The sequence below is a fragment of the Sturnus vulgaris genome, chromosome 3 (genome assembly GCF_052056855.1).
Source record: "Sturnus vulgaris isolate bStuVul1 chromosome 3, bStuVul1.hap1, whole genome shotgun sequence".
Taxonomy (NCBI): Eukaryota; Metazoa; Chordata; class Aves; order Passeriformes; family Sturnidae; genus Sturnus; species Sturnus vulgaris.
The window spans coordinates 91,153,225-91,180,839 of NC_142245.1; the positions used below are offsets into that span (position 1 = coordinate 91,153,225).

At 36.2% G+C, this 27,615-nt stretch overlaps 1 protein-coding gene across 3 annotated transcripts in view; it reads left to right on the top strand.

Annotated features, from left to right (window-relative positions):
* HMGCLL1 (3-hydroxy-3-methylglutaryl-CoA lyase like 1) overlaps positions 1–27,615 on the top strand; it is a 75,178-nt gene that overhangs the window by 17,754 nt on the left and 29,809 nt on the right. For 2 of the 3 annotated variants that reach the window (XM_014869479.2, XM_088162265.1), the window contains exons 2-6: positions 3,005–3,082; positions 4,051–4,158; positions 7,503–7,598; positions 9,288–9,436; positions 24,861–24,924. In XM_014869479.2, coding sequence (XP_014724965.1) covers positions 3,005–3,082; positions 4,051–4,158; positions 7,503–7,598; positions 9,288–9,436; positions 24,861–24,924 — 495 coding nt within the window. Of the gene's footprint in view, positions 1–3,004; positions 3,083–4,050; positions 4,159–5,072; positions 5,257–7,502; positions 7,599–9,287; positions 9,437–24,860; positions 24,925–27,615 lie in introns of those variants that run through there. The other variant, XM_088162264.1, reaches the window with a different exon arrangement.

A 27,615-nucleotide genomic window follows, 5' to 3' on the forward strand; every position in this document is an offset into this window, starting at 1 on the left:
TAATGTCTAGATATTCTGCAAGTGTGGCACTGTGATCAGAAAAGTTCCTAGAAACTGGAGTCTCCTTTTTCTTCCGAACAGCTTTGTCAAGTACATATTTCTCTCTTGGAGGAATGTCCTAACAGCTAGTTACTGAGTATTCATTCACAGGACAGGTGAGATTCCTTTACTCCTTGGATTCAACTTGGGCCACAGCATAGAAAAATGCTAGAGTCACTTTAGCAGAAGATGGTATACATACTCTTATAGTCTCCAATTTCTTTCTGAGTTCTATCCAGCAGCAATAGACTGTAAAATGTATAAATAGTATACAGGGACCTGAAACTCAGTATTCTGCCTGTCTTTGACTTACTTGTTAACTGAGCTTCAGCAATGCAGCAGAAGAGAAATTATTAGTTATGCTAGGGAGAAGGATGATCAAAATTTGTGAGATGAATAAGAAACTGGCTGAGGAGGAAATAGGAGATAGTGTTGAAAGCAGATTTATTATACCAGAAGGACATTGGTGGTGGAGTTCCTCTGTGTTTTTTAAAACATCTTTCTTCTGTGGCACTAATAATTTTTTTTGAGATAATATATGTTTGCACTAAAATAAGGTAATGATGTTAGTCCAAAAGTTTTCACAAGAAAGTATTAAGGTTTATCTGCTGATAACAGAAGGAGACATTTTCAGTACAACATTGGATGCCACACAGGAGAAACACTGAAGATAGGAGCAATCAATGCACCATAAATAATATTAGATGAAATACAATGCAAATCAAGACTCTTCTGGACTCTGAGCCAAGAAGTTTATTCTAAGGTGTTAGTTCATCAGCTTGAAGAGTGTACAGATTTGTGTATAGTACTGCCTTGAGTTTCTAGTATGTGGGAGTCATTCCCTATGTGGTTGTCAGTGTTGTTCTCACTCTGTGAACAGTGAATTTGAGTTGAGACTGACTAGTGAACAGGAAGGCTGTAGAGAAAATCAGGGCCTGAGAGGCCTGGACTGTGATTCAAAGAGATTGTATATCTGTAATAACACAGACAGAAAATAAAAACCAATAGTTGAATGGCTTTCTGCAATATCCCCTCCAAACTTTTGAGCCCTATCAACTCCAAGGGCTGCAGACATCACCTGACATAGCTGTGTGACCTGTTCTGAAAAGACAAGTGCAGCTCCTGATTTCCACAAAGTTTTGCCACAGTAGACACTAAATAGGGATTTAAAAGATTTGGCCCAGAAAATGAACGCTTTTGCTCTCAAAGTTTTATGGACATTTTTCATGCTCTAAATTATGCTTTGGTTCACATAATGTATTTTAGCTCTCTTTTTATTTTCCAGTCACAGCTTCACTCATAGTACAGCTGTGGCATTTGTCTTGCACCAAGAAGGATCTGATAATCATGAAATAACCCAGATTTATGCCTGTAGTGCTGAAGCAGTGCCATATTTGTGAAAATAACTTAAGAGGAACAATATGCAGCAGATGTGAAGGTTTTACCTTCACATTTAAGTAGGTTTATACTGTCAGTGAGTGTGGGCTTAGCAGGGCCTGACAGAGTTTCAACTTACCAGATGTTCCATGTGATCAAATAGATGCTATACAGCTGTTTCCCATTCTTTTTACCGGGCTCAGATAAATACACAGTAAATGGTCTGAAATATATTTATGGTATTTTGGCAAATCCTGCAGAGAACTGCCCACAGGCACCAAGAATGCAGGGAGAAACCAAGGGTGCTCATAGGCATGCTCATTTTCCATTACTGAGAGGAAATTAGCAGCCATTTGGATGAAACAACCCTGATGATATGAGTCAGAGAGGAATAAAATATGGGGTTTTCCTTTGGTTATGGATGTTGTGAGATTAGTGGCTGTATTTATGGAGCGTCTCCGGTCTGGGGGAGCTGTTGCTCCCACGGGCAGGAGCTGTCCCCCTGTGCTGACAGTGTCACCCTTCCAGTGGTGTTAAACCCCTGGGAGAGGTGGTGGATTCGGTGGAGCAGCTGTCCTGCAGGTAGCTTGTGCTAATCCCAGCTCAGGCTTTCAACGCTGGAACAAACTGGTCTGTCCTCAGTACAATACAGAAAACAGGGTATTTCCAGAGCTCCTGGCAAGGCTGCCTCTGTCTCTCCTGTCCATTCCTGAGCATGCACAGTGTGCCCCAAATTAGCCATGGAGTATTTTTTTAAGGGCACACAGCTTTTAGGGTTCAGTCCAGCCAACTGCTCTGAATTGTTTCAGGACTTACGGGCCCAGTTTACATTAACTGCCACACCTGTCAACTTGATTCAATCACAGAGCAGCTAAATAATAAAAAAGGAAGTTTCATTTCCCTTCACCTGCTTTCCTGTTCTCATTTCTCCTTCCCCCTGCTCAGTTCCCCATGCTCTCCTTAGCCCTTTGACCTTATTCTGCTGCCTTCCTTCCCTCCTGTCCCCATCAGCCTCCTGCCTTTCCATAGCTTCTCTTACACCTGAAAAATTCTTATCTATAGAGGCTTTCCTTGTTGTCCTTTAAATCCTTTTTTAAAAATTTCATCTTCTGTCGGAGAAATAACTTTCATTTTTCATTAATAATCTCTTTAACATTTCTTGACTGCTATGTTCTTTTCAGATTTATAGCCAAGTCTTGCAAACGTTTACAGAGAAGTGCCCCTTAAGTTAAATTGAGAACACTGAGTTGCAAGTTTGGAGGACTGGATTGTTGATTGGAAAGATTTTTGAAATGGAAATATTTCTCGCTGTAAAACTCAATGTTCATTTATGGTTCTCTATACATTTTTAATAAACTTTTGTGACCTCAAAGTAGCAGTGGAACATTCATTAACTTCTGTTTTTAACTTTTATTCCTTAGGTCAAGGTATGGAACATGTTCTCACAGATTTTTAAATGTGCCGAGCAAACTTAATGTTGACAATATGACTTTGTACCCAGAATCATATGAAAGCACAAGTACAAGCTGTACCTTTTGATCTTGGTGACCTTAATTGTTTTATTTTTTGGTATTGATTTTTATTTCAGGAACCTCAAGCATCTGGACTGCCTGAGTACATAAAAATTGTAGAAGTTGGGCCAAGGGATGGATTACAAAATGAAAAGGTAACTTAGCGCTTTTTATTTTTGTATGTGCTTTGACATGGATGTTAGTGTTATTTTCATTGTGTTGAACATGTGTATCCTGCTGATTATGTTTCTTTCATTTTTATACTAATAAATATACCTATTTTCATATTGATAACTTTCCTTTGTATTAGAATTTGTATTAGAAAGTCTATTCCTATTTACCCAGCTTTTAGATCATATAATTTCATTCTATACTTGGCTAACTAGCCTTTCTGCTACTCAACATTTATTTTTGCTGGAATTTGTCTTGTCAGTCCATAACATTCTGTCGTGACATAATTGGTAAACACTATGAAACACTGCCTGTCTTTCTAACTTGTGTTTCTGCTTCAAGTGTTAATGTAGAAGGAATGGTAAAATAGGTTTTATCGTGCTTCCTGCTAAAGAGACAAGGAAGAAAAATATTACTCTTTTGATAGCATTTTTTGCCTGAAGAGTGGTAGGGAAGCATGGAAGAAGATTGCAAGAGGTTATAGGGTACGTGTATAGAAACAGTCATCTATTTCCACAAACAGGAGGATAAGCTCACACATATCATTGTTACTGATACCAGAGATGTTAATTGTATTAGCAGAATAGTTACTGTGCCTCAGCTGTGGAGCCTTTTCCTCCATTTTTTGCTGGTTGCACTGTTAGTGTTTCCTTTGTCAGTTCTTGCTAGTTTGGTGATTGGTTAATAACAAATAATGAGGCCAGATCTATAACCAGTTACACAGGAGTGCTTCCTATTGTGATGGACAGAAAATGGGGTAACATCATGTATACTGCCTAGTACCTTCCTTATACTTCCTACTGCCAGGAAACAGTAGAGTTATAGTAAAATATCTAAGTGTAGTTCATTCTTCAACAAAAAAAATAGTATTGATTATGTACAGGGAACATTTCACTTACAAAAGTTTCTTATATATGAAATACTTTACTAAAGTATGTCTCCATGTCTATAGGTGATAGTCCCAACTGATACAAAAATTGAGTTAATCAACCAGCTTTCCAAAACAGGCCTGCCTGCAATAGAAGTGACCAGTTTCGTTTCATCCAAATGGGTGCCTCAGGTATGTAAAATCAGCTCCATTCAGAACTATTTCAATTTAAATGCCATTCAATTTATTTGTGTAACATTCAGTTGCAACTAAAGATTTGGGATGGAGACACATCATTAATATAATTTATTGCTGTTCTTACTTCTTTTCTACTCTTCTAAAACTAGTAGTCACTGATGTAAAAAAGAAAAGTAGTATACGTTATTTTCTTTTTTGTCTAAGTGAAATGTAATTTTCCACATTTGGAAATGTGTTTGGGAGATCGAAATTTAGGACTTCTGTATACGTAGTAGTACTTAGTGGCATTGCTTATTTTGGAGTTCTAACACTCTATCAGCAACTACATTTAAATTTTGAAGAATCATAATAATTGGCTTATTGTTTTTCCAGAATTAATTTTTGCATTTGGTAGAATTCAGCAGAAACCTAGCCTTTCTGGAACTGGCAGCAAATACATTGGCATTAGAGTGCCACGTTTCCATTTGAGATTTAACACTGCAAATTCAGGCTTAGTCCTGAAGTTTACTATTTAGCACCTGTTTGTGCAAATTAATTATTTCCTGCAAATAAGGAAATAAATCAATACTTGTGTATGTAATTTAAACTATTTTTCAAGAAATTGGACACTTTTTTGCACAGAAGCATTTGAATACTTTATATTTGACAAGGAGCATACAAGTTATTTACAAATAAAAACAAGAAGTTAATTATTTGGGAAAAATACTTCAATTTTAACAATGTCTACTGCATGTTGAACATCTGATAAAATGTGGATAAAATTTGTCCATTTTAAACTGAGAATACATCCTGGGCCTGGACTGTATTCTCAGCTTTTCTCTGAGAAAAACATAGTACAGCCATGCTAATTCATGAATTATCAAGGCAAATTGTACAACACTCTGAGGAAGTCCTTTGCTTTATTTCAGTGTTGTCAGGGTCACCAGGGAAGAGTCTAGAAGAAGGATAATAGGAAAGATGAAGAGAGGAATGACAGTGCAGAATTTCTTTGGCATCAGTGTGGGGGCAATGATGTCTTGTCTACTAAAAGGAAACAGGCTAAGTTTTTCTAAGTGCCATCACACTTTGTCAATTACTGCAACAGATAATAATGTAATTTTTTAAATGTTAGAAGAAAATGTCTAAAGCAAAGGTGTATTTCTTCCTTGTTTAATTATTTCCTTTTCCTGTGAGCCATTATGAGTACCAAATTTATCAAATTTATGTCAGTTTAGAAAAAAATGAGTGATCCCTTCTTATCTCAAATTCATTCACTCGGTACTTTGTTTTAATGGTTTAATTAGTATTTAATTTTTTTTTTTAATTTAAAAGATAAGATTGTGTTGCTTTGACAGAGGGTGCAGTCTTGACTTTGTCTTTTCTTTGCTCTTTTTTTATAGGTCATGGGAATAGAATTTGCAGTTATGTTTAGATCTCATTCACTTATTTCTGTTTTTAGTGTTTTAAGTTTTTTATGGTTTCCCATCCACTGTTGTTTTTGGCAAAGATTTTTTTTTTTTTACTGAAAAATCTAAAATAAAAAGTTCCACAGTAGCAAGGTGCCATATAAAACAGGATCCCACACCTATAACATAAACAGCCAAAAATTATAAATACCTACTATTTGGAAGCTTATTTTTAAAGAAATTGGAAAAAGAAATATTTTATTACAATTTAAAATTTTATAACATGCAATATGTGCAAAGATGGGATTTTACTTACAGGAAAAATAGCAGTGGGACGGATTTAATGCATAAAATATTATTTGAATCTGCCAGGTTTATACTGGTTGAAAAAGTGTCATTTTGGTTTTCCAGTGTATTTTAAGACAGGCTATAATTGTGGAGAGTGAATTTAGTTCCAGCATTTGCCATTTAATTTGTCATTTGGTTTCAGACATTGTTTTTTGCCCTGAGAAATGTAGCTACTGCTTATATTAAATTAAGGAATGAAATATTGTTCTTAAAAAACTAAGGTGTTAACAGAGGTTTTTTGTGAGATTATCAGATCAGTTTAGTTCACATAGAAGCAAATACAAAAAGTTTTGCGCCATCACTTACTTCCTGATAAGAAATGGGTTGTCTGTGGTTGTAAAACACCTTTTGTACTATACATACACTTCCTTATAGATATACGTTGGACTTATATTTCAAGAGAATGGATTTTTCTAATATTTTTTATCTATCATTTTCATAGAAGGAAGCTGGTGACAGGAAGATTCCAGGTTACAAGTAGTATTCTTAGTTAAGAGTGTGGTATAATTTAATACCATGTATTTAGAATTGTGGTACTGCATAGCTATCAAGAAGGTATCTGCTGAAAATAAGGGGTAATGAAAGTAGTTCATATATCTTTTCACATGGTACTTCTCAAAATACTTTTCACCAGTGTGGAAAGAAACACAAATCCAACTTAATAGTATTTGCTTGAGAGATTTGCTTTTATTTATGCTCATTTAAAATGCACAGTACTTTTTTTAAAACTCAGAATCTTTAAGACATTAAATAAGAGGAATGTGTTTTATTAATTGTATTGTTTTCAGGTGTGCACACCATTGAACAATATTTGTTTTCAAGCCACTTCTTTTAAGAAAATGTGCTTATCTAAGGAATCTGCCTTTTATTAAATGAATAAGTTTCATTCATCTTCTTCGTTAGTACAGAGAGTATATTTAATCTTGAATGTATGAGAAAAATGCAAGAGTATCTTAAAAGGCAGATTTTCTTTTGTGAGGGGAGACTAAGGAAAACAGGTATTCTGATCTTTGCTATAGTAAAGAAGTATTTTCTTCTTTAGAAAGAAACTTCTGAATATATTAAAATATTGTGGCCATCTGGATTTTGCTGTATTTTTAAAAATAGATGTGTTTAGTCTTATCAAATGTTCTGATTACAGTGTTGAGTAATTCAGGTTCTGTTATGCTTAACATTGTGAAGTTGCATTTATCAGAGTGATGAAGTTTTCAAGATTCCTGTTTTTAAAATCTCAGTTATTCTGTTAATTCCACTTATTAAGTCCAGTGAAGCAAAGTTAAAGTTGCTGTAACACTTCATGAACAGCATGATCATAAGCCTGTCAATTTATGCTGTGAATTATGTTTTTCCAGATACACACAAAGGAACAATGTAGAAGTCTTAGTCCCAGTTCTACATTCACATAGATCTTAAAAGATTGCAACACAGTCAAAAGAAATTAAAAAATAATATTTGTACAAAATCAGTTTAACCCTCTTGTTGTTAGACTTTTTGTATGAACTGTAAAAGTAATGAAGGCAAAACCACAGTCTAATCCAATTTCTAGTTAGCTATATAAAATCAGAAAATAACTGCTGATCAATACAAATCATTTATATATTTTAGATGGCAGATCACAAAGAAGTAATGAGGGGCATTGAGCGGCATCCTGGAGTCCAGTATCCCGTTCTCACACCTAATCTTCAAGGTTTTCATTCTGCTGTAAGTGCCTTCATAGGTGTTTTCCACATTTACCTCTTTTATGTTTCAGACACTTTAAGTTCAGTACCAAAAGCTAGCTATTTAGTGTCAGAAATATGCTATAGTTTTTTTCACTGAAAACTCCTAATTTTCTTTATGAAATATAGGGAAATTCACAGAATGATGTTAAGCTCATAGTTTACTGGAGGCATTGACCAGGAACTTTGTAACTTCTTTTAAACGATACTTGTATATAAAGGGCAAGACAGTTCTTTCTTTTTGACTTGTTGACCCTGCAAAGTTTCTGAGGAGTGTCTTGGTGGAAAATACTGAAGAAGGATGAGGAAAGACTCATTTAAATGAAAAAGATTTATAGCAATTCTCGATTTCATATTGGGTTTGGTTGGGTTTGAAAGTTTAAATTGTTTCCATTCTTCCAAAATAGTCAAAATTATAGACTTGAAGTGTGTAAAAGTGTGAAAACGGAGCAGTTCAGTCGTCTTAAAATATATACATTGTTAGTCAAATCTTTACACATTTTTTTGTTTTCTGAAAATATTTAATGCTTCTGCTTTTGTCCTGATGACAAGCTGTATTTGGAAAGCATACTGCTTGGTGAACATTTGTTGTCTATTGTGTCATTCAGTTCCTATACTGAAATATCGGTTAAAACCAAATCCTGTGCATAGTTGACTTAATTATCAACAGTCAGATTATAGTGCTACAACTTTGTCTCAATGGTAATATGAGTTTAATTAAGTGTGCTTTATCTCTATACTTTATTTAAGGGAAAACAATGAAAAAATGGTTGTAGATTATTCCTGCATTCTTCCTTGCTGATGTTTTTTCCCCTCTCTTTGAAAGAATATCTGTTCCTGTATGGGTTGCTGAATTTTAGACAGTATCCTGCAGAGGCAAAAAGTAAAGGCAAAAGCTCCATACTTTCCCATTGAACCAAGAGTATTATTCTGACTGGAGAGTGAGTTAACTATTCTCCTAAGCTAAAATGTTTTCTTCTCCTATCAGTTGCCTTTCAGCCTTCCAGTTTGCCTCATGTTAGTTGATTTACTGAGGTACTGAGTACAAGCTCAGGCTAATTGCCCCTTCAGTGAAGTCATCACATTTACACATTTTCTAGACTGATGTTTGCTGAGACTTCTCTCATGTAAACATTTTCCATGTTATCCTTATCAACTGTGACACCAAGACCAATGGAGCCCTTGATCCTAGAGCTGACTCTAATAAGGAAATCCCTGCTGGTTATTGTTGCTGCTCCAGGCATATGCACACAGAGAACTTTCCCAATCATGAGAATGACTTCCTGGTGTTCAGGAGTAACAGACAGTGTGACAGTTGTTGTATGACCTTTTCCTTTTCTGAAAAGATGAATATAAGTATTAATCATTGTTTTTGTATAGTTGGCTCATGTGAATTCTTACATCTTATTACCTTTATCATTCATCACTTTAGAAACTTGTTTAACTAATTGCTAAGAAGAGGCAGAAAATATGCCATAGTGAATGATCTCAAAATTTGATTCAATCTGTCAGTATGCTATTATCTTAAAAAAATGTGATTAAAATTAGATTTTAGTAATGGATAATATACTTAATATACTTTAAAATTTTAGAATGTTGTATAGAATTAAATGCTTAATCTAATACTTTAATATAGTGTTATGATTCTGTTTTCTTGAAATGTGTTTTTTAGATTGCAGCAGGAGCTACAGAAGTCTCAGTATTTGGTGCAGCATCTGAATCTTTTAGCAAAATGAATATTAATTGTTCAATTGAAGAAAGCATAGAAAGGTTTGAAGAAGTCACTAAATCTGCGAGGAATATGAATATTCCAGTGCGTGGGTAAATATTCAGATTCTAAAGTAATACAGAGTTGCTGGAGTCATTGTTACATGGATTATTTGGTACCAGTAGAAAAGTTTATTACCAAATTTTTACATTGTAGATGAATTGAAATAATAGTCTTTACTGTGATTTTTATGTTTAGGATTGAATATATTTTGTTATTTTTGCATTTTTAACTACTGATGGTGACTCTTTTGCTGTGGAAATTGAAAAAAGAGAGCTGTGTTTATGAGGTTTTATTATACAAATTAATTTTTACTATCACAGATGACAGAATACAATTTTTTTGTGCTGTGGAGAATTCGTAATGCAGGCACCTTACAAAAATGCCCTACAAATTTCTATTTTATTATAGAATTGATAATATATCACTACATACATTGCAGCATCAAGGTATAAGAACGACAAAACAAATATACTCCTAAGAAAAAACTTATTCTGTATATAAGTTATCCTGAAAACCCAGGCATTGAAATTTTTGAGTCTCCAGTGCATGAAACTCTAGAATTTATTTTTTAACTTAAAATTATCATGAATGGTACTCACTCTTGAACAGTATCAATTTTTGTTTCCATTTTCTTTTGCATCACAGGTAAGAACTACTTACCTAAGACCTAAGAAGGTCCTCGTGAATGCAGAAGGGCTCGCATAGATTCAAAGAGAAACTCGGTAGTTAGATTCCTTGAGGATTAGTAGTAGTGTAAACTGCATCATGCTCAGAAAATACTTGGACTTGAAAATATGTAGAGGTAGATACCTCAGAGACTTAAGTACTTGAAAATCAGTCTGGGAATAAATCCTGGTTTCTCTCTTTGCTCCAGAAGTAGTGATGCAGGTAATGCTGCTGCACACTTTTTTTCACAACAGTGTGTGGTTGGTTGGGCATCTGCCCTAAGAACGGGAAATCTGACTTCTAGTTATACCTCTGTCCCAGAGGATCACAGAGCAGCAGTATGGTTTAGGTTGAGAGAGACCTCTGGAGATCATCTTGTCGAGTCCAAGGATTTGTGGGTGATGGTTGGCAAAAAACTCAACCTGGGCCAGCAGTGTGTGCTCACATGAAAGCCAGTCGTGTCCTGGGCTGCATCAAAAGCAGCATGGCCAGTAGGGCAAGGGAGGGGATTCTGCCCCTCAGCTCTGCTCTGATGAGATGCCACCTAGAGTGCTGCATAGAGTTCTGGTTCCCCAGCATAAGAAGGACATGGAACTGTTGAAGCAAGTCCAGCAGAGGACTTACATGTGGCATGGAACATGTCACTTAAAGGTCAGGCTGAGAAAGTTGGGGCTGTTCAGCCTGGAGAAGAGAAGGTTTTGTGGAGACCCTATAGCAACCTTGCAATATCTGAAGGGAGCTGCAGGGAAGCAGACAAAGAAGGACTCTGTCAGGAACTGTAATGATAGGACAAGGGGGGAAAAGCTTCAAGATGAAAGAGTAGGTTTCAGTTAGATACTAGGAAGACATTCTTCACTGTGAGCATGGTGAGGCACTGGCACAGTTCACCCAGGGAAGTTGTGGATGCTCTGTCCCTGGAGGTGTTGTTCAAGGCCCAGTTGGATGGAGCTCTGATCAACCTGATCTGTTGGAAGGAGGTGTTCCTGCCCATTTCAGAGGCTGGAACTAGATCATCTTGAAGGTCCCTTTCAATCCAAACCATACTGTGCTTCTATGATTTTGGTATACACACAAGAGTCAACCAAGGACAACTCAGAAATGCTCGGGTTCTTTTTCGTTATCCTGGGTATATTTCATGGGGAAAATCATTAAAGGGAGAAGTAAGGACATTCACTGCATTAAGAAATAGTAACTTGTACCAGAGTTTAAATACTTTTTCCAGTTGCTAATCTGCCAGTAGAGTCATGATTTGCCTTCCTGAGCAACTTCTCATATAAGAGGTCTGTTGTTTAAAAGCTGTCTGCCACCACTGTTCATCACATTTTTTTCTAAAACTAAATTCTGAGCTGAGAACATAACTAGCAATTTGAGTTCTCCAGGAGGATTAAGTTCAGGTATGCCTGAACTTTAGGTCCCAGACAGGTGTGGTTAAAGGAACAGGCAGTCAATTCAGACAAAACAGCAAGTGTATAGCCACAAACCTTATCCACTTGTGAACATTTTTACACTAAACGTCTGTTTTCTGTTTTTTTCAGATGTCTAGGCATGTCAGGAGATGTTTTCTGTTTCATATTCCTGCATTTAACTAATAAAATTCAACTAAATGGTACAATATAGGCAACCAAGCATCTAGGAAATCCTCAAAGCCCTGTGTATTGTTTTTGGATAATTATGGAGGATGTCAAAAAAGGGACTTTGCAACTTGTCCATAACATGTAAATTGTAGGTGATGAAGAAGCCCCTGTGGTGTACTGTAGATTGATTTTCTGCTCTAAAATATTAACTTCTGTGCAATAGTTTTCACATGTTTAAAAAAGTGGCAGCCTGGTGCTTCCTCACCCTGGATTATGTCTATTGCATTTGTAACATACCAGAAGCAATTATTCTGGCACTGATACACTGATGTGATGTAAGTAATTGTTCCCATGACAGGATTCTACAACATTCCCAAACATTTATTGTCTACTATCTGACAAACCATGTGGCTTTTATTTTTCTTCACACAGAAAAAGAAAAAAAAAACAAAGGAAAAAAAAAGAGAGAGAGAAAGAAATAGGAGGCAGATAATGGCAAAAGAGAAGAACAGCACAGCAAAAAAAAAAAAAGTAATAAAGAATGAAAGCAAAGCAAAGAGATAAAAGGGAGGAATATCAAGAACCAGGTGGTGAAGGAAACAGAACAGTACAGAGATGAAGAGAAAGGAGATAATTGAACTCAGGGAAAATACAATCAGATTATATTTTGAAAGTGCTTATTTTGTGTATCCAGTACAGATATCTCTAATTTCAGTGCAATATGCAAACATAAGATAAACTTCATACAGTAAATGCAGGAAGATTTTATTGAGTCTGTCATGCCAGGTGCAGTATGTTACAGAGCACTTCAGCAGAGAACTGCTTAATACCAGATATTCTACAAAGTTATTCAAAGTTGTGAATGCAAATTATGTTAAATGCACTCGAGCTTTCTTCCTTAGGTCTAGGAAAAGTGAATCATTCAGAATTAAATAGCCATTAACAGAATAATTCAATTTGTGGTGATGCTTTTTCCTGGTCTTAGAAAATTGAGAGCCAGACACCACTTCACCGAGGTGGGATGTGCCACAGTACACACACAATAGATCGTGTATACAATTTTATAGACCTTACAAATTAGCATATCTAAAGAGGATGCCCCAATGGGAGGTCTGGATGAATGGCATGGTATTCCCCCATCTGTGAAATTCCCCCCTGGATGGGCCAAATCTGTAGTTTGCAGGAAAAGTTCTAGACAGGACCTTGCTATCCCAAGATAGCCTAGGGCTTTCCAGTCTTCTACTACAAGGCCTTTAGGATGTTTGTTCTCCTGGCCTAACAAAATACTAGGACTATGCTAAGTTATCAGACATGAAGAATTACAAATGTGCATGCTAAGAATATTGAGGATACATAAAAGTTTATATAAAAGGTATATAAAAGGCAAAAAATCATTGGTGGGATTGTAATAAAGGATCCAAATAGAGAGGATATGTATATAGAATGGAAGCTACATTTATGCAAATGTTACATGTATCTTCCTCACATTATATTAGTTTGAGAATTAATTTATCCAGTAAAAAATAGAGGTTGAGGCACAAGAGATAAGATGATGTTACACTTTGACAAATCGAAAAGTTTAGGAGAGATCTGGTATTTTTCCAGGGTTTATCTAATATAACTCAATAATAAAATAGCAAATATGCTAAAAACCTGCTGAGAATCTAAATTGCAGAATATAGAGCCTTATTTCATAACAAAAAACCTTTTCTGAGGCAATAATTCTCAGTATCCACTGAACATGGATTTCAGTATATGAAAATACCGGAAAGAAGGTTTTGAACACTGTAAGTTAGAAGATAAAAGGGAACTGATTATCCCCATACATTTGGATTTTGAGTGCACTTCTAAAAAATCCATCCCGGGAAGATTTTGAGGAATCAAAATAGTAATTAATGAGAAATAAAAGAGTACTATGGATCAGACTCTAGACAAGTATGTTTTAGAGAATAATTGCAAAGTATTGTGACACTTTGTCTTGTGACCCTCCCTGTTCATACTCATTCAGATGCAGTTCTCATGGGTTGCAGAGTTACAAGAGTCAATGAGAAGCGTTGAGACAGAATGATTGCTCAGAAATAATAATCAAAAGGGGTTGTTTAGTTTCCATATACTTCACTACATTATTTAAAGCTCTGGTGTATTTTCTTGAGTAGAATTCTGAAGATCAGAAAAAAATAGCAGAAGCCTGAATATAGAAATAGAGGATTCACAAGGACTTCTTATTTTAATAGTAGATCTCCCAGCAGTTGAAAAAAGGTCTAGAAGGTGGACTTAAAACTTTTAATTAGTTAAAAAATGAAGAAATATACTTAAAGAAGAAGCATCAATTTTGAATTCTAAATCCAGGAATTACAACGTTTCAGATGCTTGTGAGGAGGGAGGTTGTGGAAGCAGTCTGACATTTCAGACTTAATTCTAGAAAACTAAACTGTGATTTTCTCTGGTAAAAAGCCTGCACTATAGGGAATTCATTAGTACTTGGAAGAAAGTAGTTCATTGGTTCCCAAATATTGCAGAACATTTGGAAGACTTCCAGAGTTATTCATTGTATTTAGTGAGATAAAATACTGGGTTTCTCTTCCTCAATGAAAAAATTAAAATATAATTAGAAAGTAAAACTTAAACTAAGATTTCACAGAAATATTCAGTGCAATCCAGGTGACTTTTTTCCTGGGAATAAAAAAAAAATCAAAAAATAATTAGCTATTAAAGTCTGTGATTTATGATTCCATATTTAGCTGCTGCTAAAGAGGCTGCTTTTAGTGACAGATACAATAAATTACATTTTGGTATCCTGATTCCATGCACTCTTTTGAAATGCTGAGACAGTCAGGGGTTTGTGGCAATTTTTTTTATATTCAGTATTTTGAATAGATGCCCTTGTTTTGACTGGTTGTTACTCAATTCAAGAAGATTAGTTTCAGGTTTTTTGTTGTGTGGCTATTATTTACTGATAATAATTATATATTGTTTTTCACTGTTGTTGTAACATGAGGCACATCTGAGCATGACCACACAACAAGCCTGAGCTTGTCATCCTAAATTTTCTAGTACTTTACTAGAGGTACTTAGGCAGCCTTCTTGCTGTGGTTTACTTTGTGCTTTTTAATAGCACCTGCCACAGGATAAAATGAAACACTCTCTGGATGATCCATCCTTTTGTCTGCAGAGGAGTTTAGGTCTTCCAGTGCTGGTCATTCTGTAGGTGGCCTGTCTTAGGCTAGGCCGTGGATGACTCTCTCTGATATCAGGAGTAAGAACAAATTAATCCCATCCTCCTTCTGCACAGGCAAAGGATTACGACCTTGTAATTTGTATAAATTACAAGAGATAGAAGAAATGTATTAATAGGCTTTGTGCTGCAAGGTGTCACAAAATGAAGCTGTTGACTATATAGTGAAAGATTTTTACTCTGTGGACTTAGTTTTTAATCAGCCTTTTAGATATTGGCTGACTTAAAGAACCATGGCCAAAACCTTCAGCCCTTCCTCAAGCAGGCTCCCAGGACTACACATTTTAAATTCTAATATAAATTTTGTAGGCTAAATATTTTGCTAGAATTACTAAAGTAATAAAATAATAATATGTATAAACTGTATTTGTGTTCATTTCAATACAGAGATTGTTTCCTTTCTAAAGTGCTCTTATTGTTTAAAGCATTATTTATTTGCAGGAAATGGATAATTTAGTGCCTTGCCCTAACTCCTTATTTGAGCAGTTGAAAAATTTTTCCAAAAATAATTTTATGGGGTTCAAATTGTATTTCCTATTTTTACTGGCAATTTGCAATTTATGTAGTGAGCATAAATCATTGGCAATCCTTGAATCTTATGAAAAATGCACTCAAACAGTTGAAACTAAACTTTAAGTTTTGCATGTCTTACTGTTACTACAGCTGCACTAACATTGACTCCATCATCATCCAGAAAATTTATGTTGTCGGCTGTCACATTTAAAATCTGCACCACAGTCCACAGTTTTCTAAATGTTTACTAAATCAGTTCAAATGTTTATGAAGAATTGAAATGTTGCATATGGTCTGAGAAGTTAGACCATTTATTAGCATCATAAAGGGGTGGAGTTCTGTTGGTTTTTGTTTGGGGTTTTGGGTTAGTTTGGGAGGTTTTTTTACAAAAACTTTTTTTACAAAAACTTTACAGTAACATCTGGGACACACTCTGTGAAGACACTGAGCCAAATCAGCTATGAACTGTGTGGTCAGCTAATTAGTACTATGTGTGGTTTACATGTAAAGTGACACAAAATTGTTCTGGTTTTAAACTTGCACCTTGCAATGCATAATTCAGGTACTCTTAAAAATACCACAACTTTTTCAGTGATTAAAAGTTAAATCTTAACAGCCAGGATTGATAAAAATGGTGGGAAATGGTAATTGGAAACAGTCACTTGGATTGTTCTTTAACTTGTGTATCATGAATGTACATATGAAGAAAATGTGAAGTAAATTCTGAATAAGCTTTTTTCTTCCAAGGTAATGTATTCCATTAAGTTAGATTCTTCTAAATCAATGTATAACAAAATCTAAAAAGACGCAGGAGTGAATTGCAATTAGTACAACAGAACAGTAAAGAAAGTAAGGCCGTCCTTACTGGTATTTTTCTTTCTTTTCTAAAAATGGTGCTTTGGGTCCTCTGACCATGACATAAAACCAAGCTATCTACCTCTGAAAAATGCAATACTATATAGGACTGCCTTAATCCTAATAAAAAATAAACCAGGAGTATAAGCCTGAAAGGTTGTAATTTTTTTCCTATACTAAAAAAACACTTCTCCATGGTCAGCAACCAAAAGCTGTATTTATATCCCAGACCTGAAAAATTTTTGTGGGAGTAGCCCTTTTAAGGCCATTTGTTCAAATGTGAATGTGTATGCAAATGTTTAGAGGTTCAGTGTTAAAAAAACAGATGCAAATGATTGGTGTAGAAATACCTCTAGAAGCATTTCTTTACAAAGCTGCTACTTCATAAATTAAAGCACATACAATCACACATTAATTCTGAGCTGTTCTATGTAATTCCTTTGTTTATGTCCTATGCCTTTTAAGAATGAGTTGTATGGTGCAGTTCATAATACATAAAAGTGTTTTGAAATGTATCACTATTTGGCTTACATCTGTGTTTATATAGAATTCAAATACTTGTTGATATACTTAAAATATAGGAATATTTTTTCCATGACTATTATTATTATTACCACCTTTTATATTATACTATAATAAAACTTACAGGTTGCAACAAACGTAATTCCTTGTTGATTATAGGAAATAATTATTGGTTCACTTTGATGCTAATACATATTAAACAAAATATAATCAAGACTTAAAGAATTGATTTTAGTAATCTTTGTCTTGTGCTAATGAGACCTGGATTTCTTTTGGAAAAAAAAGATGTGGAAGAATAAATTCTTTTTATTTTAATGTACTTGTAACAGTTGGTTTTAGAAACTCATTGCAAAGCCTGTTTTGTTTATAAAGACACATCCTGATTATCCAAAATTCCCGATTATCAAGATAATCAGATATTTATAATTTAGTTCAATAACCTTCTTTTTTTCTTCTTTTATTACAGTCCTTCCTAAGTAACTTGAGATATTTGGATGGCCTTACAGTAGTGAATCTGTTAGATAAAATTAGAAATACCTTAAGATAAACTCAACAATTCAGTTTTGCACAAATACAGTTTGAAGCCATGTATGTCTTACAAATACAGACAGAAACTCAACTCATTTTCTGGTATTCTGGAATACTTGGAGCTCAAATACGTGGTTTTTTCACATAACTTTAGATTGCCCATTTTAAAGACTATACTGTGTAGTTTAGCTTAGTCACAATTATTTTCAGAATATCGTGATTTATACTATTATGACTTTTCTAGATAGTAAAACCAGTGTAACACCTTCATGTCACTTTAAGTGAGCTTACATTTGGGGTTTTGGAAATAACAAAATGTAGATGAGCATTTAATAGACTTGGAAGAAACACATTTTTGTATGTGAATGGTGAACATATATACAGGGTTACACAGTATTAAGCCAGCTGGAATCAGTGTCCTGGAGAAGTTTAAGAAGCCAGAGATTGCTGGGATGTAGGGACTTAGTGAATTTCTCTGTACTGGGAACAGGCTAAGAAAAGGATTTTGGAGCCATTGTACTGACTTGGTCATACTGAATGATTGCACTATGTGAGGGTTTAGCTGAGGAATAAATTTATACCAACTTTTACCTATTGTTTTTGTACCTGCAGAGAGAAAATATTATTAGCAGGCCAAAAGAGCTACTTTAAAAAAACAAAAGAGGGATCCCCGTGGGAAGTAAAAATGATCCCCATGTCTTCTGAAAGGGTAGTGTAAATCAGATGTGGAAAGTTAGTATGAAATTAGAGGGTAACAATGTGATGTGTTTGCTAGTATGTGATAGCTCAATAGGTAACTTGAGAGAGTTACTGAAAGTTAAATGGTTAAGTGGGTCTTCATTATTGTAATGGTTATGTTTTATTTTTAGAGAAATAACTATTTTCTGAACATAGTTCACAAGTTAACAGTGTCTTTTTGGAATTTAAAAAGATTAACAAATATTTTTATGTAGTATTTACTGAGAAAAAGATACATTACTTGTAACTGGGCACTAAATACATGGAGAGATTGTATTTGGTTTTTTGGGGGGGTAGGAGGGAGGATGTTTGAGGGGTTTTGAGTTGTTTGTTAAATCAAATGTGGAAAAAGATCCTGGCCTTATTTACTCATTTTGGACTTGGCTTGGAGAATCTATTTCTGGAAGAATCTCCTTTCTCTCTCTCTCTCTTTTCTTTGTGTTTTCTCTCTCCCTACAGGAAAGATTCCCTGTTTTTAACAAATGGTTTTCTTTGCAGAGACACAGAATAGATCAGCCTTAATATTATGAATTCACCAAATAATAGGCATGTACATTTTAGCGCAAACATCCAGTAAAAATAAATACATTTGCAGTGAACATGGTAAATTATATGCAAAGTTACACTATAATAATAAACAGGAAACAGCAGCATCTGAGTCTGCAACTGGCTTCTCAGGAGGCTTCATGCTTCCAGCTGTGGTAGCAGCTGTGGATCTGGCTCTGGGGCTCCTGCTGAAACAAGTTGACAAAGGGCTGATTACAACATGGAGTTCAGTTTCTGCTTGGATTAATTTTCCTTTTAACACACTTTGGTTAAGAAAAGTTTGCTCATTCACCCTATTTGTGGTTTTATATCCTTCACTTCATAGGCACTGGGCTGATGTGATTATCACCATTCTTAGTGACCTTGATCATGGGGACCTTGTACTGTCTATACCATTTCTGGAACATTGAAATTTGGTTTTGGCATACTGGAAGAAATCGAAAACTCTCTTCCTCTTCCTTCTCCCTCCCCATCCCCAGAGACTATTCAGCATTTTTTGTGCAAAATATTACCCAGTAAAGTTGTTGTGGGTTTTTTTGGTTTGTTTTGTTTTTGTTTTATATGCATAGGAAATTTAGTAGATGAATGATACTCATCTGCAGACAGACAAGAGACTGGGTAAACTATGCCAGGTGAAACAAGTAGAAAACTTCTTTTTATCACTTTTTCTTAAAAGGGAGAATTCTGATTTCTCAAAACCTGAGTGAACCAAACAGCATATACCCATGTGTTGCTAAAGCAGCTGTATAGATGTGTTTACCTGCAAGTCCTTCTTTCCATCTCTGGCTTCATGGGCTGTTTTCTTTTTTTGTTTGCCGAAGATACAGTTAAGCTATGTCTGCCCTTGATTCAGCAAAGATTTAAGTGCATACTTAGAATTAAACACTTCTATTGCAGATTCTACTTTGTGAACTCCCAGATATTTGCTTCTGCTCTCATACTGTGGAGTGTCTCTGGTGAATATTCTGAGACTGACTGGAACAGTCTTTTTCATTATGGTATATTTTTTTCTTTCAGTCCTACTATCTTTTTTAGAAAACATCTGTATTCTCCAACTTAATTGAATTCACAAATTAAATCCCAGTTGCCTCTGTAATTTATTGTTCAAACTCTTCTCTTTCCTCTGCTGTTTTTTCTCCTAAGAAAAATAGATACGATATCCTCTTCCCTCTGTCCTTTCTTCTCCACTGTCAGAGCAGCAGAAGTTTCTTGTCTACTTTTCATCTATACCCCCTCCACTTGCCCCAGTGACCCCATGTTCTGTTCTTTCTCTTATTTCTTCCCTCCCTTATTCTCTTTCTTAACCTCTCACTGTCCTCTGGCTCTTTTCCATTTGCAATATAACCAAGCATTTGCCTCTTAAAAATTGCACCTTTGACCCTACTTGGTTCTTCATATCATATCTCATCGCCTATCTCTTCTTCATTCCTAAGCTCATTGAAGGCGCTGTTTATAATTACTGTCTGGAGACCCTCTTCTGTGATTCCCTCCTATAACTCCTACACTTTGGCTTCTGTTCCTTGCTTGCAACTGCAACAACTCTCACCAAACTCCCTGATGACAAGATCTCGGAAACAGTAGTCTATCCTCATTCTTCTTGATTTGTCAGTAGTGTTTGCTGCAGTTGACCAGACTATTCCTTTAACTTGTGTCTTCTGTTGCTCTCTGTGGCTCTGTCTTGGTAATTTTCTTTCCAAACAGTTCTGAAAAATGTTCTTAAAAGTTGTTTCCCACGTTGGAGTCACATGGGTGGAAGTCTTGGGGCTCTGATTTGGTTGTATTCTCTTGTGATTTTAATGCCCTATGGGTTCTTTCATACCCAAAAATAAAGAAAAATGTAACAGCCAAATTTATCTGTAGATAACAGATCTACATTTGTATTGAAACCTATTTCTTCACACATCCACTTAATGATTTGGAAACACACAAATGCAGTTTCAAAGTATCCCACTCAGCGCTGCCTTAATTCTAGATATCCTGACAAATACTCAGACCAGATACATGATTTTCTTCGCTCTTTCACACAAACGTGCATGTTTTCTCCTTTCACATGCCAGGCTCTCTGTGCCCCAGCTAGCAGTACTCAGTGCTTGCCTGTGTATGTTCCAACTTGCATGTAGTTTTCTGCAACTGTCTCAACTTGTGTCTCATTTCCTATAAGAATACAGCAAGATATATTCAAAAGGAATTGCAGAGAGCTTTATCATAGGCCCTGTGTTTTTCAACATCTTCATAAATGACTTGGACCCAGGACTGGAAGGGATACTAAGCAAGTTTGCAAATGATACAAAACTATGAGGAGCTGTGTCCTGGTTTAGGGCAAATTTGGGAGGAAACCTCTGAATGGGGTCCCTCTATGAAACAGATTCAAGCAGTCCCTCCCCTAGTTGGTTCGGGGAAAAATATTTCCTCGGACAGAAGTAGAAAAAGAAAAACTATTTATTCAGCAGGTAAAACACTTTTGAGCACACAAATGAACAATACTAAACAGCAAAACCCTTCACTGCTCTGAAGAGTTGACGAAGAGATGACAGATTCAGCAGAGTGCCTTCCGTGGGTTGCAGCCCGGCTCACTCAGGCTGTTCTCAGTCCCTCCAGCGCTGGGAAATGCCACAGCCCAGGCCAGGCCCGGTGGGACACAGGTGTGAGCTCCCGGTGCTCTTCTGAATTTTTAGTTCGGAGCAGGTTCAGATAGTTCCAAGAAAAAGGGAAAAAAACAACCAAAAAACCCCCACAGTCCAGGAAGCTCCTCTGCCTCAGCTAGCCAGAAAAACTAACCAAAAGCAAAAAGAGAGCTCTCTCCTGCTGTTCACTGCAGACAACACAGTCTGTGAGCAGGAATGTGGGGGAGCCAGTGCAGTCTCTGATAACAAATTGCACTTCTTTCCCCCCCTTCACCTCTGGAACCAGTCTTAAAGCTGCAGAATTCAATATTCAACACCAACAGAACAGATGATTTGGGGATACATGAATTATACAGTTACCCCAAGACAAACTGTCAACTCCCTCAAAAGCAGGGAGGCCCTGCAGAGAGACATTGACAAATGAGAGGGCTGGGCAATCACCAGCCATAGAGAGGGAAGTGCCAGATTCTGAACCGGGGATGGGACAACCCATCCATCTCAGTATGGACAGACTAGAGAATGAGATTCTGGAAAGCAATGCCATGGAAAGTGACCTGGGGTTCCTGGTAAATGGCAAGTTTGACTATGAGCCAGCAGTGCCCTGGCAGCCAGGAAGGCCAACCCTGTCCTGGGGGCATCAGGCACAGCATGGCCAGTCAGCCAAGGAAGGGATTGTCCTGCTCTGCTCTGAGCTGGGGCAGCCTCACCTTGAATATTGTGTGCAGTTTTGGGTGCCACACTATAAGAAAGATCTTTATAAGCATTCAGAGAATGGAAACAAAGATGGTGAAGGGCCTTAGGTGAAACTATATGAGGAGCAGCTGAGAGCACTTGGTCTGTTCAGCCTGGAGGAGACAGACTGAGGGGAGCCCTTAGTGCAGTTACTTAGTGAGGAGAAGAGATGGGACAGACCCTGATCTCTTCTGTCTGGTAACCAGTGACAGAACCTGAGGGAATGGCCTGAAGTTGTGCCAAGGGAGGTTTAGGTTGGATATCAGGAAAAGGTTCTTCATCCAGAGGGTGCTTGGGCACTGGAACAGCTCCCCAGGGCAGCAGTCACAGCACCAGCCTGACAGAGTTCAAGAAGTGTTTGGACAGAGCTCTTGGGAACATGGGGTGACTCTTGGGGATGGTCCTGTGCAGGGTCCGGGAGCTGGACTCAATGTTAGTCTCTTCCAGCTCAGTTTTTTTGTAATTCTGTCCGCTATTTTATGTCCTCTATTAAAAACGCTTATCCTGATATATGTCAGGAGTGCACTTTACTCTTTTATAGCTGCATTTTAAGTATTTCCCTTTCAAAATCAGTGTTATCACCACATCTCTACTTTTTATTCCAACTCATTAAGTGAAAATATTAGATAAAATTCTGCCAAGCTCATTCTTGATGAACTCTACTGAAAATTTGTTTTTCCATTCTCCATAGGACTTTATTGTCTCTATGGTAGGAAGTTCTTTTCCAGTCAAATTCTTTCGGTAATCCCTATTTTCTCCAGTTTAATATTGAATATCAGATGCCCAGATAGATTATATGTACCATATTTTCCTTGTTTAAAACGTCAGTCTAGTCGCAATGGTGTAAGTATGCAGAGAGTTCATAATCTCAAACAGATTTGTGTATTGTAGTAGGCAAATTCCTCAGGTCACCGCATACTTTCATACCCCAGCAGGCACAACTGAATTATGTGAGCTCAGGCAAATTTCTGCTCTCTGGTGTGAACCACAGGGAGTATTCTGTTGTTCTCTAGATACCTTTTGGCCTGCTTTTACTTTCGTTTGCCCTACTCCATTCCAGATGTCATTCATGCCACATTATCACTACCAAATGCATGTCTTCTTGATCTGACTTATGTCGCCATTAGGAACCTGTAAAGATATGTAAGTAAAGGGAACACATGCACATATGTACTGTATGTTTTGCATTTACTTAGTATTTAGTACTGTTCTTAATCAGTTTGTAAAAAGTGCTGTGGCTGATATTGAAAATAATTTCAGTAGGTGTATGCAGTCACTAGCTCTAGGCACTGTAGTATTATGTAAAAAGCAATCCTTTGGGTCTGAAGTTCTTCATGCTTAGTTTCATTTGAAAAACTGTATGCATTAAAAAAATTAAGGAAATTATCCTGAATTGCTTTTGAGTTATGTGTCACTGAAAATCAGGGCAGTGTTTAACTGTTAACAGTAGCTGCATTATTATCTTTAATGTAGATATGAAAATTCAGAATTTTGGAATTTAAACAATGACATCTAAATTGGGGCTGATAGTTAATGAATTCTGTGGTCAAGTTTCAAAACCTGGTTTTCATAATGACATATAGATAATTGAAATCATGCCTAGTAGGCATCTGGATTAAAATTATGAGCAGAATGTAATAGACCCAACCACTTTTGTGGAAATAAAATTCATTTCCATTTCTTTGTCAGAGCTAATCAAGCTCTTTTTAGATTTAAGGCTTGTTTCATTCTTACTCTTACTTCTAGTGAGCCAGCACTATGCCTTCATATAAGGGATAGAATATGCTCTATGCGTTAAAATATGGACTTTTTTGCTATTTGTTTTTGCCTGTTACTGATCCTAATTTCACATTCTATCAATCAGTTTCTCCTTCAACTGCAAAGAAACAATACATCCTTTACCCCACGGACCTTGACTACATACAAACTGGCATCTGTTCAATCCCTTTTGCATTATACAGTGTATAATTTTACATTATATCCTTCAGTGTTGAGCGAAAGGGAATGATGGGAGATCGATGAAGGCTCTTGTTCTCCTATTAAGCAGTTGAGCAATCTCCCACTGGGACTGGAGCTCTGCAGGCCTTTGAATCTGTTGTAAATCCTTTTACAGTCACACTTTTGATTTGACTGGATGTTTCTGGTTAGTTTAATCATATTCCTGATCAATTTAAGATAAACAATTAGAAATTTAATTAGAATTTCATGGCTCTTAATTGTCGTTCAAAAGAGGAAATAAACTGAATTCTATGCTAATAGAGCATTAGTACTGAACAACAGAAGTTTCATTGTGGCTTTCAGTTTCTGTTCTTTGTGGAGCCAATAGCTGCTGAGGGACACAGTTTGGCTTCTCAGTCTTTTCTGGTCCCAAGGCATACCTAAATTACAGCTTGCAATGGAGCTATGATTCTTCTGGGGCACAGAGAGAGAGCATGCAAACTTTCTCATTTACCACAGTTCTGATGAGATGGTGGGGTTGTCAGAAGTAGTCTGAAGTTGTCAGAAGTGTCCATGGTTGCTCACTATGATCTGGGTAGGTTAAAGGAAGAAAGTGATGTCTTCCTCTGAACACCTTGTGAGGGCAAAGATTTAACTGGCTCTTGCAACTTCAGAAGGAAATACCAAGAAAAACTGAGTGTCCTACAACATTATAAACTTTGCTGCATTGCCAGTCTTTTACAACTCGTGACATATATTGAGTGTAAATAAAGCTATGCATTGCTGTTCCGTAATCGGAAAGGAAAATTGATAAACCAATTTTCATCTGATGTAATTTTAACTTTTCATTCAAGTCTTTATTCTACGTTGACTGCTTTATATGTTCAAAATTATATTTAACCTATATTTTAATGTGACATGGATGAATACACACAAACACATACATGCATATATATATATATATATATATAAAACACAACATTGTGTGTTCTTTTTGTTATAGGTATGTGTCCTGTGCCTTGGGATGCCCATATGAAGGAAACGTTGTACCAGATAAAGTGGCAGAAGTAAGAGTGAATTTCTGGCTTGTCTTTTTAATGAATCAAAAATACATTTAGAAATGTCTATAAGTAAATTTCTCTACTTAATCATAAAAAGATCTTTAATGCATAAAATTTAAGGAGAACAAGCAAAATACCTAGCTCATGCTAAAACTTGGTGCATAACCTCACTTAAACATGCATAGTCAAATGTGAGAAAAAAAAACCCATATTTTCATTGTTATCAGTCAGTAGAAAAATATTATGCATTATTTTGACTAGCAAGAAGGTAAGAAATTACTTAAGGAAATAGTATCAAGCACATATGTCAGTGGACTATGTTGTACAAGAGGGTTTCCAGTACAGCGTCTTGTTTTTAAATCCATTTTATGCTGGAAAAAGCACACTGTGTTGTCATTGTACTTCTGGTGATGGTCATGTGATTGACACATGAACAAAAACTCACCCCCAGTATGATTTCTTAAATTGCTCTAGTGCCATGATGGAATAAGTTGCAGCTTCCCTCCCTTACCCCTTTCCCCATTTAGAATAAAGGATAAAGAAGATCTCTTAGTCCAGCCTTTTTTCCAGAAGAGAAATTACTAAAACACAAGCATAAAGTTTTGCAGGAAGGCAAAGAGGTCATCAAAGATTAAATGGACAGGAATAAACCGAAGTGGAGTAAAAATTCTAAAAGACTTAAGGCAGAACATGCTGGCCTTCCACCTAGAGACAGACTTGTCTTCTCTGTTACACTTAATCACCTATTTTTGTTGATCTAGCAGAACATCCAAACCATTATTTTTTAATTTGTAGCACTGGCAGCTAGTCAGCATTTGTCTTATATATTATGTTCTGTGTGGGTGGTTTTCAGGTCCTGTTCTCCTGCATCTTCTAGTATACATTCCAGATGGAGTTTTTGATAATACTTCTCCCACAGCATCCACACATACTCAGACTCTTTGGCAAAATAAACAAAAAAACAAACAAACAAAACTAATTTGGAAGGTACTCAGTATTTCTAAATTTATTTGCTTTAATATGAAGTGAAGGTTAGAAATGACACAGCTTTAGTTAAAGCAGTGATGACATGCTGCTTACCATGTTCCCAACAGGCTTCTTTCCATGTGTTGCTTGTTTTTTACTGACTCCTTGCACAGAAGAGCTTTCTCAGTTTGCCAGTGGGATTGCTATTTAATGTTCCAGAACAGCAAACTTTTACTCACACAGCTATTTTATTTTCTATCTTCATCCTAATAAGTGTCTTCTTGCATACCTGTATGCCACTGTATATGTGTTCATGAAAAAGCTACCACATTAAATGTATTAATTCTATCCCTGATTTAGCAAACACTGCTGTATATACAGAAGCCTCTGATGGATTTTATGTAAATACATGCACAGAATCAGCATTATCAAAATTACTGGCTGAGTTGCTAAGCTCTTTCAGAGAGCTGCTACTCTGGTCATCGTCTTTTTGGGATGCGTGCATTTTGACTCCCTTGACTGTGTATTGCAATCAGCAGCTATGATTGAAAGGTTTAGGCAGTTTCTCCTGTGGTCAGTAACAGTGACCATTTTTTTTTTTTTAAGCAAAAGATTTTTCAACTGAAGCAAAAGCAATTAGAAAGAGGTGAATTTTTTCAGACTGCATGCATTATTACAGATTGTTGCAGACTACATTAATTTCTTGCAGACTACATACATAGCTGCTTTACACATAGTTATCTAGTGAGTCCAAAATTCAGAAACCTTCAGATTTCTGGAATTGGTCAGGTATATTTGTATGGTTCTTTATTTAAAACAAACAAAGTTTTCATATCCTAAAATAAACTGCCTAATCTTATTACTCTGCTGATTCTTGAAAGGAATTCACTGCTTAACCATTTATCATTTTGTGGCTTGAGAATTTCAACTTCAGGCAGATAAAGCTTGGAAGTTGTTGGAAACACTGTATAACATCTTTGAAGCCAGTTGTATAATCCATTATTATATAAATACATCATATGCTTGGCTGTTTTTGTCTTTTTGTCTGCTTATTTCTTTCCTTAGCTTCCTTTTAACCTTTAAGCAGCGAATTCATTAAATTAAATATTATCCAGGACACATTTTGATCAAATGATAGAAAATGTACCTACTCTTGTTTGAATATTGCTGGATCATTAAAGTTTCCCTTACAGCATAAGAACTGCAGGTTTTTTAGATTGTTGCTTAAAATAATCTATAACTGGATTGTCAGCTTTTGTATTCAATATAAGAGTATAGTTTCAGATATTACTTCCAAGAGTAGGACTGTTCACATGTCTGAGGTTGCAGTGCTGGTTCACCAATTCCCATTCTGATCAATGCTTGGTATCAACTCAGTATTCCCCAGGGGAGTAGCACAAGACTCATACAGTGGGCAAAACTTCTCAGTGGTGGTCCAGAACACATCCCTGTTCAGTCAACAAAGCTTCAAGATCATAATCACATCCTGATTACATAGAAAAAACAGTGTGTTCTCTTCTCCCGCACTCTGCTCCCAAAAATCCATATTGAAAACTTACAAAACTGACAAGCTTCCTTCTAATATGGTAGAATAGAAAATTCAGTACAAAAATCTCCCATTCAGCTTCCAAGAATGCTTATTCTTCTTTAAATTAAATATAGACCTCTTTTTAAGGATCACTTTAAGTTTAGATCATGATGAGTCAGTGATGGTGCTCAGCTTGTTAACAG